Source organism: Dermacentor silvarum, chromosome 5 (assembly GCF_013339745.2).
Source record: "Dermacentor silvarum isolate Dsil-2018 chromosome 5, BIME_Dsil_1.4, whole genome shotgun sequence".
In the NCBI taxonomy this organism is placed as follows: domain Eukaryota; kingdom Metazoa; phylum Arthropoda; class Arachnida; order Ixodida; family Ixodidae; genus Dermacentor; species Dermacentor silvarum.
Window position 1 is genome coordinate 167,135,323 of NC_051158.1, and position 20,114 is coordinate 167,155,436.

A 20,114-nucleotide genomic window follows, 5' to 3' on the forward strand; every position below is an offset into this window, starting at 1 on the left:
ACTACACCAGGGAGGCCAATTCCTGTTCTGGTGAGGGAGTGACTTTGATAAAGCTTAGTGGGCCTTCCTAGTTTGGTTGCACCTGAACTAGTATAGCCTCACTAGGTCTCGGCGATATATTTTTTTTCTTGCCGGTGTCAGGCACCACTCCATGCCTGAAAATGTGGTGGACTGGAGTAGGATTCGAACTTACGACCTTCAGATTTGAAGCCGGGTATTCTACCTCTGCTCCACATGATTTCTACATTATATTAGGGCAAATAAGTAGCTTTTTATATTCAACACCTTTTAAACAGTGCGTAGTAATAGTGACCACAGTATATTAGTGAAAATATAAAAACATTTGCATAATGCAGATCAATAAGTGTTCATGTCAAGAAGCATGGATAACCGTCACTTACTGAGTGCACATAAAAAGCACTTCCAAAAGGTGGGCTCAAATGCTCAAACTTCAGTTACAGGACGCATTCTTGGCGTTCACTAAAATATGGGCCATGACCCTGACACTGCCTACATCAGATTCAGCTTGCAGTTGTGAAGTGGCCTGGGAAGTTCACAAATAGATGTGAAATTATTTTAAACTACATACTATAGTTTGTACCTGCAGTTGTGCCTGCTCATAGCATAACTGGCGCTATCTAGCACACTTGTGATAAAAAGCAGTTCCCCAAAAGAAAGGTGCTCCTTTTTGTAAAACTTCCGTGACTGTATATCAGGTCTGATACAGGCACAGGATCACAAAAAGGGTCTGAGAATCCAAGACCCATTTCCTTGAGGCAAAGACCTCAAATTTAGCATAGAGCCAGAAACCAGGAACAGTCAGTCCTACTTACACATGCCTATTTTAATTTTTCTCATTTAGTTTCAGGTTAACCTAAATTATTGCCATCATGATAGCCATGAAATAATATGGTAGCATCAATGTTTGTATTAATCATTTAAGCATTGAAATCTAAAAGCTTGCAGCAGAGTGAAAGGTCAGAAGGACAAGGGAAGAGAGGGGAGGCATCATATTCTAAAATTTCATATTTTTAGTGGGTTGCAGTGTAATGGAAATTGGCAAGCACTAATTGAGTGACAAGGCCACTGGACACAGGAAAAGCAGATTTAGCTGAAACACAGCAGCCTGTAAGAAAGAAAGGCAACAATCATTCTTTGCGATGCTTGGTCTGAATCACTGTTTTACATGCCATCGGTGATCACGAACATGCTGGAGGTAAAGCATATGCTGTGGCTCATTTTGCGTCGCCTGTGCTACTAAAACCATTCTTACCATCTTACTAAAACCATTTGTGAAAAAGCATGCCAACAATAATTCAGAATTGAGCACCATGTGTGTCATGAAGCATCACATCATAGCCACAAGAACGTTGTCATGTCGCCAGAAGTAACCTGAACAATGAGGACACATCTATAGTGGCTTAACTTTAACAAACTGAATGCCTTGGAAGGAAGATTCACTGAGCTAACACATCAATGGCAACCCAACCAGAAATCTCGAGTACCCTCTGAAGAAGACGCGAAAAGGCACTCAATGTGCACATCACAGGGTTGCAGTGCCCAATGTATCATTTATGCTATGCTGTGTTTGATACCTACAAATTGTGATTTAAACATAAGAAACACAGGAGCCTATAGTCATGTTTCTTTCTATGCTCAATCGAGTTCTCAGTTATGGATAGCTTAGCAAACTAATTACTAATTAATTACTATGTAGCGGCAAAGGCAGGCACCAACAAAGGATGTGAAAGAAGACGGTTGTTGTTGTTCGTGCTCACTCTGCTTGGCCATGGACCAAGCCCCTTTTGTGAATCTTTATTCCTGACATAAATCACGCTTAGAGCTAAATTTGCACACACATTTATTGGGCGTGCTGGTTCTATAGTTCAACCTCGAACTTTGTGTGCGGACTCTACCTGCAGTCTTGGCTATGCCTGACCACAAGGAGCAGCAAGATGCCACCTCACCCCAAGATGCCAAATGATGTGGCGTGTCAAGGCAGCAAGACTGTGTTGTATTCAGCAACACTGACAACCATATTGTGGACGACCGGCTTTCCTCCTATGTACAACACGGCACATCAGCACAATAAGAACAAGGAAATGCCCCACACATGTGCACGGCGCTAAACTGGATGCACTACCTGCAAGAGAGAATGAGGGAGAGTGAGCTTCACGTCACTCGAGCACCTGCTTACAAATGTTTTTTTCTTTGGGCACAGTATCGAATACAAAGCACAATACAACAAAATACAAATAAAATACCAAATACAAACCAAAAGCAATTGCACGCACAACGCGTCACCAAAGCAAACACAACACCTGCTTTATATGTTGCATATGAGCTGAAACGGGTGAATCCCAAACTCTGCGAGTGTCACATAACACCTGAAAGCATTAGCTGCTACGAGAGAACCAGTGCGGTTAATCTGGCGAGCTATGCATGCATCTGTAGCCTAATGGGCAAATAATTGGGCTGCTGCACTAGGGACTCGTGTTCAATACCCACCATCAGGAGCATTACTAATTATTAATGAAGCTACCTGGGCAGGTGTACTAAGAAATTCGAAAGTAGATCATCATAATGCTTTGCATTAAGAGACAACTTGCTGCCAGTTGGAGTTTAACCAACATTTTCTGCTTTGCGCTTGTGATGCTCTACCAAGTGAGCTACGTCAGCAGTTGTCCCAATGTCCATTTTCTTGGATAGTTTCACATGTGTACCAAACTTTGTCCTGGAAGTGCTAGACAGCAGAACAAACAGCCATGATGGCAGATGTGAAGTATCCTTTAAACCCTTGACATTAAATACAACATTATCTTAAAAGCAGGCAACTGGCCAATGAACACTCGTGTTCTACCCTGAGGCACTAAGGCTGCCAATGTCGAGACATTTGCATTTTATGAGCTACAAAAATCAGGGGAACCACGGAGCTCAATTTCTTGTTAGTAACAAGCACAGACAACGAAGCAACAGTGGCTGCATAGAAAAATGGGCTAGAGCTCACGACAAGCATTGGCAACTCACAATAGAATTCTTTCTCTACAATTCATTGTCTCAAGACACCTCGAAGCAAATTTTGTGGATTATACTTTTAGTACGTCTTTTGCGACTGCAAATTTAAATGCGTGTAATACTTTGTGGCAACTTGGAACATTTTAATGTTTAGCATCTCCATACTTTAAATCTGTGCACGGACAAGCTTTGCCACCATTTTAGAACAATAATTATCTGGTGTAATACACAATGACTCAAACCACTATTAGTTAAAGCAACCTTTAAAAGGAGCAGAAGCATGCCCTTAGCAAATAGATATACATACCAGGTTTAGACTGAGCAAACTAAGCAGTACTTGTGGCCACTTGCTTTCAACAAGGCAGAAACAGGTCAGATGTTGACAAAGACAACAAATATAAGGTGCGGCCAAAGGAAATAAGCAGAAGCTGTAAAGACAGCAGCAGCACAGTGAAACAAATTAGACAAATGTGCACACCGCAAGCGTTCCTGAGGACAATACACAACGTCACTGCCGCAGTTAGAAGCAAATCCTCCTACAAGAAAAAAAAAAAATATCAAGATTGTTTTGGTGTAAACAGCAAGTGTGTGGAGTTGTTTACATTATAAAAACAGCACAGACAACAATTAAGGCGGACACAGTATTTGTGTCATCTGCTTACTGCTGTTTTTACAATGTCGATTACGGTTACAAAGGTACGCACATGATCTACGAACAACGAAAGCAACGGATGTGTATAGAAAGGTGAGCTGAATTCATACACTCATATATGTTTAATTTTGAAGGTGCCCGTAAAAGCGACAGCAGCAGTAAAGCGGGTTTGGTTAACAGCTTGCTCACAACGTACACATTGCATGATTTAACTCCACGGCTCTCAAAAGAGTTGCTAAGAATTAAGTGAAAGAAATACGCTTTCTTTATCTCACTGCAACAAATGAAAGCCTCTGACGCACCTACCGCGGTCAGCGCAAGCAGTGAGCAAGGTAATTGAATTGCATGGGTAAATAAGAGGCGCATAGCGTAGTCATCCCATAGAGATGGAGAAACAAAGACCTACGCACGAGATATATACCAAAGGACGGCATTCACCGATAGAGCTAGTTGAGTGCATGCATTTTCCGGCGCGTGAACGCTTCCGCCGTTCGTTTTACATCGGGGTAACGCGTAGGAACTGTGATAGTACTTGTTGAAGGCACGAACGAAGGCACTACGAGACCTGCGACAACCGTTTCGTGCTCCTTCGAATTTCGAGATCACATCGGCCACAGCTCAAATGCGCAACCGGTTGTTTTTACAAGTGTCAGCTAGAGAACGGGCAATCGCACGACACTCACCTTTGCTCCAAATGTGTCGCGGCAGCTGAGCAACAAATGTCATCAAGCCCAACCCTGCAATGTCCGCAATTTCAGCTACTAAGCAAGTGCAAAAAACGAAACTTGAATGCTCACAATGCGCGCGCGAACGAGGCGCGAACCATAGTGCCTGAGTTCGAGAGTAGCTATTTCAAAAAGCAAAAAAACAAACAACAATGTGACGTCACATCCGGCAAAGGAGAGTTGTTCTCCTTTCTCACCTTCTCTCAGCTCACGCATGCGCAGCGACATCGGAGCCCTCGGGGGCGACGTTCAGGTCTAGAGTTGTACTAGAGTGTAGACCATTGTCTAGTACACTCTATTAAACACAAGCCTCGCAGACACATCGCCAGCCACAGCATACCGCAAACGTGAAACTCGCGCGGAGTTTGATTCTTTATTCTATGATGAAACTTGGGTGAAGTTTGGTGTAGTTTCCACTGCATTGTCCCAGTGCCATTGAGGTCTCGCCCGCGGTATCGCCGAATGTGATCGTCCCAAAATACGTTCGGCTTTATGACATTTGTTGCCCAGTTGCCGGTGCTACCGTAACGCATCTGAAACAAAAGGTAAGAGTGCTGCTAGGGTTCTTGTGCGATTACCTGTTCTTTTGCTGACACCTGTAGGAGCGACTGCGTTTACGAATTCGTGCGGTATAGAGTGAGCTCGAAAGTTTAGCTAGCGCGAAACGGTTGCCGCAGTCTTGCAGAGGTCGCAGGATAATCTATTCCTACCTTCGATGAGCACTGCTGCAGACTTAATTGAAACAGTATAGTGCCACTGTCAGCAATGTGTGTTGCCATGTCTTCAGTCGTCGTGTAAAAAAAAAAAAAGAGCCGGCAGATCCCACGCCCTGTGGGAATCGATGTTATGCGAGGCAGTGTGCGGGGAGCCTACCATGTTAACGAAACGACCATGAGAGCACCAAGACGTAGGCGGCTCCTTCATGATCCTACATGTCATGAATCCTCAGGAGTCCCTTTAGCTACAGCGAATGGATCTTAAGGCGAAAGCCTTAGTCATGCTCATGATTATGACTTCGACCAACAACCTTTAGCCTTTTCCTTCACTTAGTACCACATCCGAACCCATTCTATTGGTTTTTGAGTGTTAATGTTTTTTCGCTGAGTCATTCTCATTTTTGCTGAGTCATGGTCATGACTATGAATTCTACCGCAATCCTTTAGTGTTTCCTTCGCCTAGTACCAATGTCAGAACCCATTCCAGGGGTTTTGAGTGTTAGTCATTTTTTGCTGAGTCATGCTCATGACTATGATTTCTACCATCATACTTTAGTGTTTCCTTCACTTAGTGCCCACGTCCGAACCCATTGAAGTGTTTTTTTAGTGTTAATTTTCTTCGCTGAGCCCTTGTGATTTTTGCTGATTGCCCTCAGCAATGGCCTGCGAACTGTAGTGCCGTTCTCTAGACCGGACATCACATGCCTCCTGTCGAAATTAATGAGGAGTGCAACGAAAACATACTGGGCCCAGCCAGACGCTCGTCACGTTCGCCTTAAATGGCTGGATCCCGATATGCAATTTCCTGTTCTGCGTGGAATTCCACGCCATCATACGTGCCTGATACACAGACTGTGATTAGGTGTCGCTTTCACGCGCACATATTTGCACATAATTGGACGGGCAGAATCCCCGGAATGTTCAGTGTGTGGTGTTATAGAGACGATGGACCATGTGCTCGTGGTGTGCCCTGAGTATGCCCCCGAAAGACTCACACTGGCAGCCACCTTGAGGCATTTATATAATAGACCAATGTCGGAGGACCTCTTGCTAGGCGCAGGGCCACAGAGTTGGCAGACAATTGAGGCAATGCGTGCTTTTTCACGTTTCTTAGGCGACACGGACCTGGACTCGCGCTTATGATAATCATTTAATTATGAAATGTGTCCTTTCACCTAGTTCCTCCCATTATCATCCCCCATTGTGACCCTCTTCCTTCCCCTCTTTCCCTTCCCTTACGTAGAGTAGCAGGCCAGATGCTCCGTATTCCGGCCGACCTCTCTACATTTTCAAATCAGTAAACTACTTCTTCTCTTGCTACTTGAGTAATGCTCATGACTATGACTTCTACCAGCATCCTTTAGTGTTTCCTTCACTTAGTGCCCACGTCCAAACACATTTCAGTGGTTTTTGAGTATTAATGTTTTTTAGCTGAGTCATTGTCATTTTTTCTGATTCATGCTCATGACTATGACTTGTACCATCATCCTTTAGTGTTTCCTTCACTTAGTGCCCAAGTCCGAACATATTTCATTGGTTTTTCAGTGTTAATCTTTTTCGCTGGGTCATTGTCATGACGTACAGGACACGCATGTCATGACATTTATGCCACGACCTATCACTTATGTTTGTCATACACTCCTGTCATACTGTGCCAATTTTGGTACATACCAAGTTAACGAAACGACCATGAGAGCACAAAACGTGGCGGCTAGATAGATAGATACTGTCAAAGTAGCAAATGTTCGCCAAGAAATGCTTTGCATTTAAAAGGTGGCACCTCCCATGCGCCAACACATGTACATACACAAAACTGTTAGTGCTGCAAATGTTATCTCGGGGGCTTTTTTCTCCACCTTTAAGACATGACTATAGGTTACGCGTCTCTCATGCAGAGGTCACGGGATGGTTTTGCTATTGTGGTCACGCACATGGCTGCATTCATTTGTTTCTCTTCCTTACTGCGTGCACTGAGCTAGTATTGTCAGCTCTTTCCATTTGTTGCACTCAGATAGTGACAGTACATTTCCTTCACTTAAAGCTTCTCAGCAGCTCTTATGTGTCAGCTGTGGAGTTGTGTCATGCTATGTGTACAGGCGAATGCAAAATTTTAGAGACCACGAGAGCAGCGACCCTGAAAAAAATAAAGTAGCACCATTCGTGTCGATGTGCAGGTACCTTCTCTCACGTGCGTTCTGTAGATTGTAAAAAGTTAGCAGAGGTGCGAAGTGCGTCGAGAGCAGCGCTTAGCCGGAAAGATGGGCTCGTGCAATTATCCCGCTAGGGCACAGCAGGGCGGTATGGTTCGCAGCGGTGTATTGCGAGAAGTTTGAGAGAAGGAAAAATGCGAAAAGGTAACGTTGAGTACGGCAATCAATGTATGTAGAAACAAGGGGCGTGATTTGCGTCGTGCCTGAAAGTGTAAAAATATGCGGTATTCAATCAGTCAATAAACAGAAAAGCTTGCATTGTGTGTAGATGCATGACATAAAGCCTGTGAAAAAAGAAAGGTATATTTTTAGGCTCTTTAAACTGATAAGTTTCTGCCGATAGTGCGGTTATGACTTGTTCACTATTTTAGGGGTACACCGTGTCATGGAAGTGTGTGATAGAAGATTTAAGTCAAGTAAACGCTTCTACTGGGAAAAACCATCCCCGCAAGACGGCCGGACGCGAGTGCATTTGCATGCAGACGCGCTCAGCATTGACGCTATTGAAGGCAGTGCCATACTGCAGTCGAAACGGCACCCAGGTAAGTACGGTGGCGCTGAGAAATCGCACGGTTTCAAACGTGACACACTATGTATTTAGAACGTGGAGAAAGTACCACGTTGAGTGTCCACCAGTTTTTTTTCTTTTTTTTTTCCTTCTTGGTCGGGGCATGGCGTCTTCCTTTGTTTTGTGGATCGCATCTGAATCTGTTTGCACGGTGACTGCACGTTTCGGAAGGCCTACCTGCTGTGCTAGTAAAAATAGGCACACTAGCGGAAAGAAGCTCTTTGCAATTCCGCGGGGACCAGAAAATGCAGCCCGGCGACAACTGTGGCTCCAGCGGATTGGACGGACTGATTTTGAACCGGGCTTGTCGCGGCTTTGTGATGTTTGTGATGGGGTTTGCAATGATCTTATTGAGTTATCAATTCTTTGTCAGATTTTTGGCCCCACTTCTTCTAGGTCACCTCAAAACGAGACATAATAAGGCTCTCGCCTTAATACTGCCAACGCAGTACGCGCCGAGGCAACGGCGGCGAAACCCTGGTACCATGGGCGACGGAGATGCAGCTCCCGCGCTAGCGAACGCGCGCCTCTCGAGCCCGGACGTGCCTGATCGTGCTCGCGGCTCTCGCGTTCGTAGTTTCCTTGTGGACACCCTAGAGGCGCTGCTGCAGCTGCCAGGAGAGAAGGCAGAGGCAAAGGGCTGCAGTTGACGCTACTTTATATTACTCCAGGCGCTTTAGACTTAACTGCATTGCTGCACCTTCTGACAGCTGCGCGCCTAAGTTCGAGAACGCGTACTGCGAACGTGCGTCCTTTTTTACCTGCCAGCCTGTTCGTTCGGTCGCTTCAAATGGTCACGCACCGGAATGCGGGCGAAAGCGCAAGGTGCCACTTCTGCAGTCAGATAAGGCATGTCATAAGTCACAGTCATAAGACTGCCTGTCTGTACGATGCAATCGCTGCTCCATGAGCGATTCGTGTGAATGGTGTGCGAAAGCTTTAGTTTTGGTTAGGTCTCGTACACAAGGAATGTCAGTCGGCTGAAATGAGGGCTTAAATTGCCTCAACCACATCAGAAACAGCTCTGCAGGTATGCTTAAATGTCTCAAAAAAATAAATTATGGGGTTTTACGTGCCAAAATCACCATCTGATTATGAGGCACGCCATAGTGGGAGGCTCCGGATTAATTTGGACCACCTGGGGTTCTTTAATGTGCGCCTAAATCTAAGTACACGGGTGTTTTATGCATTTTGCCCTCATCGAAATGTGGCCGCCATGGCTGGGATTCGATCACGCGACCTCGTGCTCAGCAGCTCAACACCATAACCACTGAGCAACCACGGCGGGTCTTAAATGTCTCAGTATTTGTCCGAGTTGTGATCGGCAACTGTTGGTATATTGTTCGTATGGTGGTATATTCTTGAAGCTTTGCCACATGCTCGAGGCTTTATGTGTAGTAGTCTGGTATACTCTGTACATTTCATTCTGGCGTGGACGTTTGGCTGCAGTGAAATCATTTGAAGCGGATATCTTCTTGGGCTTTCAACCATTTTCGTTGTTAGTTGTAGGTCTGTGATGGTTGGTGGTCGGGCTATGGCAGGCAATGTAATGTGTAGGCAGGTAATCGATGGTCTATCGGTGTTACTGAATTGGTACCAATGGAACTGACGTGCAATCATGGACGGCAGACAGTGGGATGAAATAGAAAATTTGTAAGCATAGGATGTTATCAGCTGGCACATGCCATGAGGCGATTGGGGATCCTACAGGGGACATTAAATAGGCTGATGGCGATGACCTAAGGCTCCTGCAGTCACTTTGCTTCAGTTGGACTCCACCAATAGCTTTAAAATGTATGAGATGAAAGAAAAGTCTGAGATAAGTTCTTCTGTTGTAAACCTTGACTAGAGAAAGGTTGCCCTGCTTTCTGGTATTCAATGTGGATTGTCCCTTGTAGCCCTTTAGGAATACTGAACCAAAAGAGATTTGTGTTCCGTGGCTATGCTTTGTAAATCCCCTGCATTTATTATATTGTTGTGTTTGCCTCTTGTTCTCAATGTTGTAACAGGACTGCAATCACTCCAATTATTTTCCGCAGGCCTCACAAATGCAATGAGCCTTGGTGAATGCATCACTGTTGCCGAAGCGGCATGCCTCGCCCCTTCCAAGGTCATCGGTCAGGTCGAGGTTGGTACGCAGTTCAGCTTGCCTCTGGCTGACAAGTCTGTTGGGTGCTCCTTCAAAGCGGAGAGGGAGTCGAGGAGTGTGCAGACCATAGAGACTGTGGATCAGTCAAGCTCCACCTCAGGTTCGCAGTGACTGGCACTTCTCTTACTTTTGCTTGCTTGTGTAAGTTTGTGGTAAATAGCCATGGGGGGGGGGTCTGCCTACCTTGGTACATCTTGCTCAAGTGTCTATGACATTCTGCTGCCGGGGACAAATTAGTAGGTTTATCATTCTTGTCCGCATTCTGATGGCGCAAAATGCAAAAATACTGCTCAACTGATCACGTTGAAGCACCTCTTGTCCTGGTGTTGTTGTAGCCCTTAGGTTTCTCGACGATAATGCCCAGCATCTCTTGCCGAGCGAGTCTCTTGGTTATGCCTAAATCAGTATATTAGTGTAAAAATGTGACTATAGATCAATTCGGAATGTAAGTCGATCCCTGTGCTTGAGGTGAACAAAATCGCAACAAAAACAAAAATTTTAATGCAGGTAACTGCAAAACATGCTTTGTTTTATCAATATACTTCATTGAGAGGTGAGAACCGCAGGGAACTGTTATGTTCTGGGACAGCTGTGAGTCACGACATCTTACAGAACATCATCGGTGATGACTAAGCAGGACTAGGCGTGCGCAACACTGTCACCGTGCAACGAGCAGTACTCACTGGGCACCTGAGGGTCACGCCAGTGATCACTTCAGCCGACCTGTAGGTGTCTTCAGGTGACTGCTGGCCATACAGTTGTTTTGGTGGTCCCCCGTCGATAGCAGCTTCATGTCCTTCACGTAGTGTTTGCCGACTGCAGTGGCCGGCGGGACCTCTTCCCAATTTGTGCCAGTGGATAGTTGTTCCGCAGTACTCTTGTTATAGTGTGCTAAAACCTCATTCACCTTTGCTGATGTGGAAAGCCACGCCTTTTCACTTCCAGAGTTGAGACATTAGTGAGCAAATTCAATTGCTATTGCAATGAATTGAATCTCCTGTTATCAGTAGACCTCGTGCACGGTGCTCACAGAGAAATTCCACCAGAGTGTTTTCAGTTCACTGTCAACAGGGCAGCCGTTGGGCAACAGAGGTTCCAGTGAAAATTGACATTTACATCATTTCACTTTCTGTTCTGGGAGACCAAACGGTGCATTGCCACAATCCTTCTGTACGCTTCCACCAATAATATTTTATCACATTGTTTGCAAATGCAGTAATAAAGTCAAGCCTTGAGATGTTATTTTTGCACCCTAGCAGTATTAACACATGTTTGCACAAAATTTGCAAGGTTAGCGTGTTTGCCACGGTAACGACAAAAATGATTACGCTTTCTTCATTTTGACAACTACAAACAAGACTCTATTTTGGTTGGCAATATACATAGCAATCACACGAAAATTGTGCCAAATGTGTTTTGCAACACCTGACCAAGGCGAAGCCTCTCCTTGGTAATTCAGGCACATGCGGTTGCAGCATCAGATTTGCAAAATTGTTTACATAATGTTTACTGACGCTGAGTGGAATTTGAATGTGTTCTTTGTCAGTGTTAAAATAATAATAATAATACAGTCCCCGATCAATAGCACATTTCTGCCATTGCCGTGAGGTTCCGTATGAAGTCCAGAGGTGATAAAACCTTCGCCGCGCACTGTATCCTCTATGTGTGAGTGAAAGCGTGCGAGGGTGAGCCAGCGATCACGGCTCAGTCTTGCATACACAAGCGAGGGAAGCGGGAAGGAAGCGCGCTATCTTCCATCACTCGCCTACGGGTAGGGGGTTGTATTCCGAGGGGGCCCCGGCGGCCGCGCCCTCCCGCCCGGGCCGCTTTATCTTGAAAGCCATCTGCGTCGGGCACACGGTCTGCCGTGCGCTGTGTTTTCACAGCTTAGTTTGTGTTGATGTCAGACACAGCACGAAGGTCAATTCGCTCGCTGCTGCTGCCCCGCTTCCTTACCTCAGCGTTCTGACAGCGAGCTTCCGCGGTCATCGAGTGAGACGTGTTCATGTTATTGCTTGTGCGCGCATGACACCATGCTTTTTAAGTTAGTCAGTATGCCTATGTTTACAAGTTTATACGGCCGATAAAACTACTATCCTTAGTACAGGTGTCCACTAATTTGCTATCGCAATTGATGCTTTGCGACTTTTCTTGCGATTTTTTTGTGAATTTTTCGACACCCAATTTTCTGCACCTGCCCGAATATTCGGACTCTGCCATGGTATCGCCACACACTCCATAGTCACTGTATACTAACCAAAATTTTTGATGTTTCAAACTGTTCTCAATCGATTTTCCAGACTTTTTGTCACGATTGCAAGTCGAAAGCTACCGAAAACGCAAGAAACATCACCGTCATTTTGTTTTTGTGCAGCCTCAAACCTGCATTGCACACATATCGCATGCTAATTCAGAGCTTCCGTTTCCGGTACAGCCTCGATAGCAGGCACCGCTTGCTGCAACCCCCTACGAGGCTTCGCGCTGTTGTTGCTGTTGGCACTTGTCAGTCGCATATGGTCAATTGTACTGTTCGTATTGCCTCTCGTGCGAATTGTGGTTAGCCTCAGCTGCTTACTGCAACGCTAGGCTTAGCCGCTTCAACAACCGGCCGTCTTGAGTGGTTTCATAACCAGCTCCGCCTTCGTCATGCCAACACCGCCTTCGTCGTCTGCCTCCAACTCAGCAAAGGCTTTGAAGCGAGGAAAAACGGCGGTCAGTAGCTGAGCTAACAAGAGCAACAAGATAATTTACAGCAGATGTTCTTTCATGCACGGTGTACGGGCCGAGATACCCGTGAAGAAATTTTTCACAGAGTCCTGGTACTTGAACGGGTATCCACAGGAGCACTTCGTCGACTGGACGAAACAAAATGACGCGTCGCATCGCAACGCTCTTCTTGTCCTGAATGGTCGCGGTGTTGGCTCGTGCAATTTCACGGCAGTGGGCGACGCTGGCGGAGAACTCCTCTGGTAGAGATGTGGATTGAACAGAAGGCTCTGAGAGAAAGGTGGTGTCGAAAATAAATTGAACGGCAGTGTTATAAGCAAACATTATGAAAGGAAGTATGGTGCCTCATTTTTGTGATCGGGTTTAACATACATGCGGATCATGTCGGACAGAGTTCGATGGAAACGCTCGGTAAGACCGTCAGTTTGGGGATGATACGCTGAGGTGGTCTTACAGATGGTGGTCTCCAGATGGCCTGGAGGACTTCAGCAAGAACATGCAAAAGAAATGTCTTGCCATAGTCACTCAGAAGAGCACAAGGCATGCCGTACTGCAAGATAATGGCATGCAAGACAAACTCTGTGACTTCAGAGCCACCACCAGAAGGAACAGCTGCCGTCTAAGCGTAGTGTGTAGGATGGAGCATGGCAGTGACAATCCAGCGGTGACCCGCGGGTGTAAGCAGAAAGTGTCTGTATAAGTCAATACCCACGAATTCGAAGGGAACGGACGGCCACGCTTATGGTTGCAAAGGGCCAGCGGGAAGAGATGTGAAACGTTTTCGGTGTTGGCATGACGCACACAAACCGACGTACTTGACAACACTAGCGGCCAGGCCAGGCCCCAAACAGCGGATATTAATGCGGTCGTAGGTTTTGTGAAATCCTAAGTGGCCACCTATTGTGCCGTCATGAAACGCTTGTAAAACTCATAGATGAAGTGAGCAAGGGACGACTGGGACGCAACACTCCAATTGCTAATAGATACAGCGTTCGACCGCTGCCGCCACGCTGCGCTGCTCGCGCGTACCGCGTTTCTAGGTGGTTTCTTTCCCCCGAGGGCGCTCGAACGCAATCATATGGTTTGCATGAATGCAACCCTTGGAAGCGTGGCTGTATTTGTTTACCCGATTTTTGAACTTTCATTCGACTGCCTAGCGTGTGTGAATTTGTTTTGTCATGTATGTATATATGTAACACAACTAATTTTCGCATATAACTACTAATATTTCCATGCAATAAAGAAAAAAAAAAGTGGCTGTATGGCTGAGTGGTTACGGCGCTCGCTTCGGGATCATGCGTACGTGGGTTCGAATCCCTTGCTGGCTAGAATTTTTTTTTCTTAATATCACGCTTTTCCTTTTTTTTCCTCTCTGTTTGCCAGCACAGTGGTTGAACCCCGGTGCCTCGGCGGCAGCCGTGGTGCCGGGCGCCGACGCGAAGTGGCGGTCGTTGGGGTGTTGCGGAGCGCAGCTTAGCAACACCCCAAATAAAAAAATACTGCTCCAGTCAGGTAGACTGCTCCCTCCCTGATAGTGAGATTATATTTGGATCATCAAAACAGTGATGCGTATATAATACCACCGATCCCAATAGCAGGCTAGTCACCACCAGCACAGCGTTTTCTCCGTCAACGCCTCCTCCGTTACAACGGCGGCGGCTAGAAACATGGTACGCGCGAGCGGCGCAGCGTGGCGCCAGTGGTCGAGCGCTGTATCTACTAGCAATTGGAAATATGTGACCGGGACCCATCAGTTACCGGTAGAGTGATAAACGTGCCGAAATAATGATCCACTATGAAGTTTACAATGTGGAAAGTGTCGTCTTAAGCCGCTGTTGGGAGGACAGATGAGCCAGTGAGCCGGTCCATAATTGTGGGGCAATATCACGTTGGAGGGAGGCAAGGTCTCTTTATGAAAGAATGACTACCGAGGTCACGAACCGTATCGGGCTAATTGCCATCATCTTGGTCAGTTGTCCGGCAAGTGCCGAACAGATGGAAGGTGAGACATGGGCATTTGGTGACAGCGGGCAGCAAGGCAAATCATCAGCATCTTGGTGCTGCCTGCCGTACCTGTATGTGACAGTGCAGTCGTACTCCTGTAAACGCAGCACCCAACGGCCGAGGCATCCGGACAAATTCTTCAGGGAGGACAGCCAACATAGAGCGTGATGGTCAGTCACAATTGTGAAATGGCATCCATATAAATAGGCGCTAAATTTTCGTATGGACCATACAATGGCAAGGCATTTTTGTTCAGTGATGGTGTAATTTTGCTCGGCAGAAGAAAGAGTACAGCTCGTGTAGCTCACGACTTGCTCTTCAGATGCATGGCTCCGCTGCAGTAGGACAATGCCGATTCCATGCCCACTTGCGTCAGTGTGTAGGGTAGTAGAGCTTGTGGGATCAAAGTGATGAAGCCCTGGTCTTGACGTGGTGAGACATTGCTTGAGGGTCTGAAAGGCAGCTTCAAAGTCATCTGTCCAGGTAAAGGGTGTGGTCGTGGTCGGGAGTTTATGAAGAGGAGCATGGATATTCGCGAAGCCACAGACAAAGCGGCGGAAGTACTGTGCTATCCGAGAAAGCTGCAAAGGGTTTTAAGTGTGGTTGGTTTTGGGAAATGCAGTACAGCAGCCACCTTGTCGGGATCTGGCTCAATGCCGTGCATGCTGACGACGTGACCTAATACTTTGATACTGCGGCTTGCAAATCGACACTTCTTAATATTGAGCTGGAGACTGGCCTTGGCAAGAGAGCTGAGAACATGGTCTGAACGTTCTAGGTACTAGGCGGAGCTGGACGTAAAGAGGACAATGTTAATCCAGTTAACAAAGGCAGGTTTTCCATTTTAGGCCGCGCATTACAGTATTGAGCGTTCGTTCAAATGAGGCTGGTGTATTGCATAGACCAAAAGGCATTAACTTTGAAAAGGCCATAAGGTGTTGCAAGCGCCGTCTTCTCTTTGTCGGGTTCATGCATCGGGTTCTGCGAATAGTCAGAACGCAAGTCGAGGCTCGAAAAGTATTCGGCACCTTATAAGTTATCCAAAGCATCATCAATACGAGGCAGGAAATTTTGTTTAGTGCCCTAAATCGACGCAAAAGCATACCGAACTGTTCATTTTTATTTAACTAGGACAACAGGAGAAGACCAAGGGCTTGCTGAAGGCCATATGACGTCTCGCACGAGCATGTCGTTGACTAAGTCTTCTGTAACCTTGCGTTCAGAAGACGATACACGGTAAGGGCGGCTACGAATGATGCAGGATCAATCTGTTTCGATGGTGTGAGTGGCCACCGTTGTTTTACCCAAGCCATCCGAACAAACGTCAAAACAAGTTTGGTGTCTCCTTTACTCTTTCCCTACCATGGGCTGGTTTGCGTCGTCGCTTTCACACTCAAAGTTCGAGGAAAAGTCAGCGTCCTCTGACTCGCTGCTATTCGATGTATCGAGAAGATCAGCCGCAGAGGCAGCGGAATTGCGCTATCTATGATCTCCTGAAACACACGTGCCGTTTCCAGAGCTGGACATTTTCGTGTTCTGCTTTGACGATCGCGAAACTTCGGAGAGTAATTAAAAATCACCGCCTGGTGGGAAAATGGCAAACTGCTTAGAAAACAAAAATATAGTTTCGCCTCTTTCACATTCGATGGCGCAGTGTGTCTGTGAGTAGCGCGGAAGGTCTCGAAAGCAGCGTTTCAAACCATCGATACAGGGCTAACGATGCCCAATGGGCGTGGTACGGAAAGAGTTAAGATGGTTGGCAAGGCATCGGTCTGGGTTGGGCTGAGATCTGAACTCAATGTGGCCCCGAGAGCACTTGGTGAACCTTCCGTCGGCGTACACTGTGCGAAGGAGGAAACAGGTGAAGCAGTGAGGACACATACTGGTGCTGCATCGATAAGGATGGCAGAAGTGGCTCTGGTTTCATGTTGTAGCCGGTCAGACTGGCGCAGCGGCGTGAAAAACCCACTAGACAAGAGGCGATGGCAAGTCCCTGAAAAATGCAGCGCGGATAAGGGGAAACCACTGTATCGCCATCGATATTCTTAGCGTAGCTGATGTACAAGCCAATTTACACTTAAGCTAACGGTGGCCAACTACCCTATACCAATCGGGAACACGTTGTCTTCCTCTTCAGTGCAGCCACACTGTGGCAGCTGTTCCGTATCATCAGCCCCGGCGGTAGAAGCACCGTGCTTCTACCTTCGCAACCTTTTATGGTCATCTTGGTTGACCCTTCTGCATAAGGCGTTTTGCAAGGTGCCATTAGATATTGAAAGACAATATAGAAAGACAATACTGATATTTTATCTTGATCTAACGGTAAGAATACGGGCTTGGCCTGGTGGAAGGATAAAATCTGCTGCTCTGACAAGGTCGGGCGGCGAGGAATCGGCAGCATCAGAGAGCTCGGTGTCCGTAATATGTATACAGTAAAACCTCGGTGATACGAATCTCGCAGGGTCGTGTGAAATATTCGTATCATCAAAACATACACAATATCAAGAAAAATGATTTTTTTTACCAGAAAAGATTTCTAATAGTGGAATAGCCACTGAACGCCTGAGCAAGTCGAGTGTAGGGAGCGTTTTGGCCGTCGAGGCTGCGCCGCGGTCGTCGTTGCAGCATTGGTCCTCGTCTGATTTCTCGCTAAGCATCAGCTAGGCTGTGATGTGGTCCGGTCCGCTCGACATGGGGACCAATGAGATTGCGCAGCCGCGTGACGTAGTCGGTTGCTTCGCGACTATGGATCCCGCCCAGATCCCGCTGTGCCGGCTTGTCTGTGCTGGTGGCCCCGCCGGCTCGGCCGCCGCCGCTGTTGCTCACGCGTTCGTATGATCCGTAGCGGCGCGGCAACACGTTCGGAACAGCCGATTTTTTTCGTATTGTGAGCAATGTATTTCGGCCGGGGAATGTTACGAATTCGTATCACACCGAAATTCGTACCAGCCGGGTTCGTATCACCGGGGTTTTACTGTAAGTGGTTGTCCGCCCGAAATGACAGCAGGTGCAGCTGACAAGAAGGCACAGCCTAAGATGATTGGATGAGTGCACGACGAAAGCACAGTAAGCTGTATTTGATGGTGAATTCCGTCGATGAGGACTCGAGCAGTACACTGTCCGGTACGAAAAATTGGACTTTCGTTGGTGCCACTTAAAACTCGGCCAACATACGGAGGTTGAACTTTTCGTAGACTGAAGCATAGTTCGCGATGAATAACAGAGATGGCGGCTCCATTGTCTATAAGGGCGGACCCGCCGTGGTTGCTCAGTGGCTATGGTGTTGGGCTGCTGAGCACGAGGTCGCGGGATCAAATCCCGGCCACAGCGGCCGCATTTCGATGGGGTTGAAATGCGAAAATACCCGTGTACTTAGATTTAGGTGCACGTTAAAGAACCCCTGGCGGTCCAAATTCCCGGAGACCCCTACTACGGCGTGCCTCATAATCAGATCGTGGTTTTGGCACGTAAAATCTCATAATCTAATGTTTTAATTTTCTATAAGGGCGTCGACTGAAACACATTCCACACAAACAGCGAGTAAATTTGCTGGGCAAGAAGGAGAAATTGTGACAGTTCGCGAACAAGCAGTTTCTCCTGCAAAAACTACGGCTTCTAGTTTTCCAAATGGTTGTCAAGAGAAGTGGAGGCAGGATGCAAGGGTGACAGGGAACAACGACGGGGTGAGCAAGAAGACCGGGACATGCCTTGGGGCAGAAGAGTGAGGGCGAGCGATTTGACAACGATATTGCTACGAGAGAGACATTTAACCATGGGGCCGACGACGAAGAAGACAGTTCTCTCTGGTGCTGGTGGCTGGCCACCATCTTGGCTCACATACTGTAAATACAGTAGAACCTCGCTGATACGTTCCCGCTTAATACGTTTTCCTGGCTCCTACGGTTGCAATAGCGAAAAATAAACATAACCCCATAGTGGAATGTTTTAATACGTTCTGGTTAATACGTCCCCGGAAAATACGATTATTCGGCAGGCAACGTTCAGCATTCCGGCAAACTGTGGTCGTATTATACGTTCTGCAGCGAAAAATTGTCATTCAGGTGTGCAAAAAGACCACTCTCATGTGCTTGTGAAGCGCTAAGCGGCAGACAGCGGCCGCGCGGCTTCTCTGCAGTGCTCAATTCTCCCTTCCCCCCCTCCGCGACTTCTCTGCATTGCTCGTTCACCCGAAGTGACACGAAGCGCAGCAGCAGCGGCGAGCGAATTGACCTTTGCGATGCCTCGCCCCTCGCTTCAGCGCGAACTACTAAGCGGGGAACGCCATGCGTGCGGCGCTACCACTCCCCGAGATCGTAGCGGAGGTGGTGGCAGACGAGGGGCCTGAAGCGCCTGAAGACGGCAGCGAGAACGAAGGCTTGCACCCACCGGCTACCTTCGCCGAAGCCCTTGCTGGTCTGGAAGCCTTACAAAGCTGTTTTCACACAAAAAACAATGAAAATGTGGACAATGGTCTGCAATGTGCGCAAAAGGAGTTATTCCTGTCCAAGGGTGTGACGCATCAGCAGAAAATACTGTCGAATCTCGATAATTCGAACTTGGAGAGGCCTGAAAATTTGTTCGAATTAAAAGGACTTACTTTTGACATATTTGTGCACCATAGCGCTATGTATGAACGGTGCGAGTCGTGAAATATCGCGGCGCGCAAGCACATAGTGAGCGAGGGCCACGAAACTGCCCACGCCGGCCAACGCTCGCATCCCGATAGCGCCTGTTCCTCTTCACAACCACAATCGCTCTCTCTCTCTCTCTCTCGCATCCCGATAACGGCAGCGAACGAAACTTAAGGGAGCAGGCCGCGCCGGCATGGCGACGCGCGCGCGTGGATACTGTCGAAGGTGAGGGAGAGGGCGGCAGGGAAGCGCATTTGGCCTCGGCAACCCCATCGCTTCGGTGGCTCCCCTCGCCCACCCTCTCAACTCCCTCGTAGCTCCCTCACCTTCGACTGTCTCCGTGCGCCTGCCGGCCTGGCACCAGCTTAGCCCGCTCCCCTAAGTTTCGTTTTCTGCCGTTGAAGCGAGCGTTGGCCGGCGTGGGCAGTTTCGTTGGCCAGACTCCGCGTTGCTTCCCTCTGCGCCGCAGCCGCTGCATTGGCTGATGAGAAGTCGGCACGTACACGCGTGTTCCGGCGTGACGCTCAAACGGCGACCTTACCGTTTGAGAGAGGAAATTATCGCCGTGGTATTTTTTTTTCTTTTTTATTTCTCCGCGGGGCGTTGAGGGGTCTCTCCTAAGCTTTTGCTTTATGGCGGTGTCTGAGCATTGCCAGTCGGAGGCGCCGCCACGTGATTTGGCGTGCTGCTGAGAGCATTGTCGGTGCGCGGTTATGT

At 47.5% G+C, this 20,114-nt stretch overlaps 1 protein-coding gene and 1 long non-coding RNA gene across 2 annotated transcripts in view; one reads left to right on the top strand and one right to left on the bottom strand.

Moving 5' to 3' along the window:
* Nucleotides 1-550: 550 nt before the first annotated feature.
* Nucleotides 551-4,633, bottom strand: LOC119453870 (uncharacterized). The gene is made up of 3 exons (XR_005192473.2): nucleotides 4,351-4,633; nucleotides 3,323-3,443; nucleotides 551-2,143 (listed from the first exon to the last, which is right to left on the bottom strand). It is a non-coding gene; the product is annotated as an uncharacterized LOC119453870 (long non-coding RNA).
* A 93-nt stretch (nucleotides 4,634-4,726) lies between these two features.
* LOC119453871 (zinc finger protein 675-like) overlaps nucleotides 4,727-20,114 on the top strand; it is a 2,199,134-nt gene continuing 2,183,746 nt past the window's right edge. Inside the window, exons 1-2 of the mRNA XM_049666952.1 lie at nucleotides 4,727-4,937; nucleotides 9,926-10,135. Of these exons, the coding sequence (XP_049522909.1) occupies nucleotides 9,940-10,135 (196 nt within the window). The 5' untranslated portion in view covers nucleotides 4,727-4,937; nucleotides 9,926-9,939. The remainder of the gene's footprint in view (nucleotides 4,938-9,925; nucleotides 10,136-20,114) is intronic.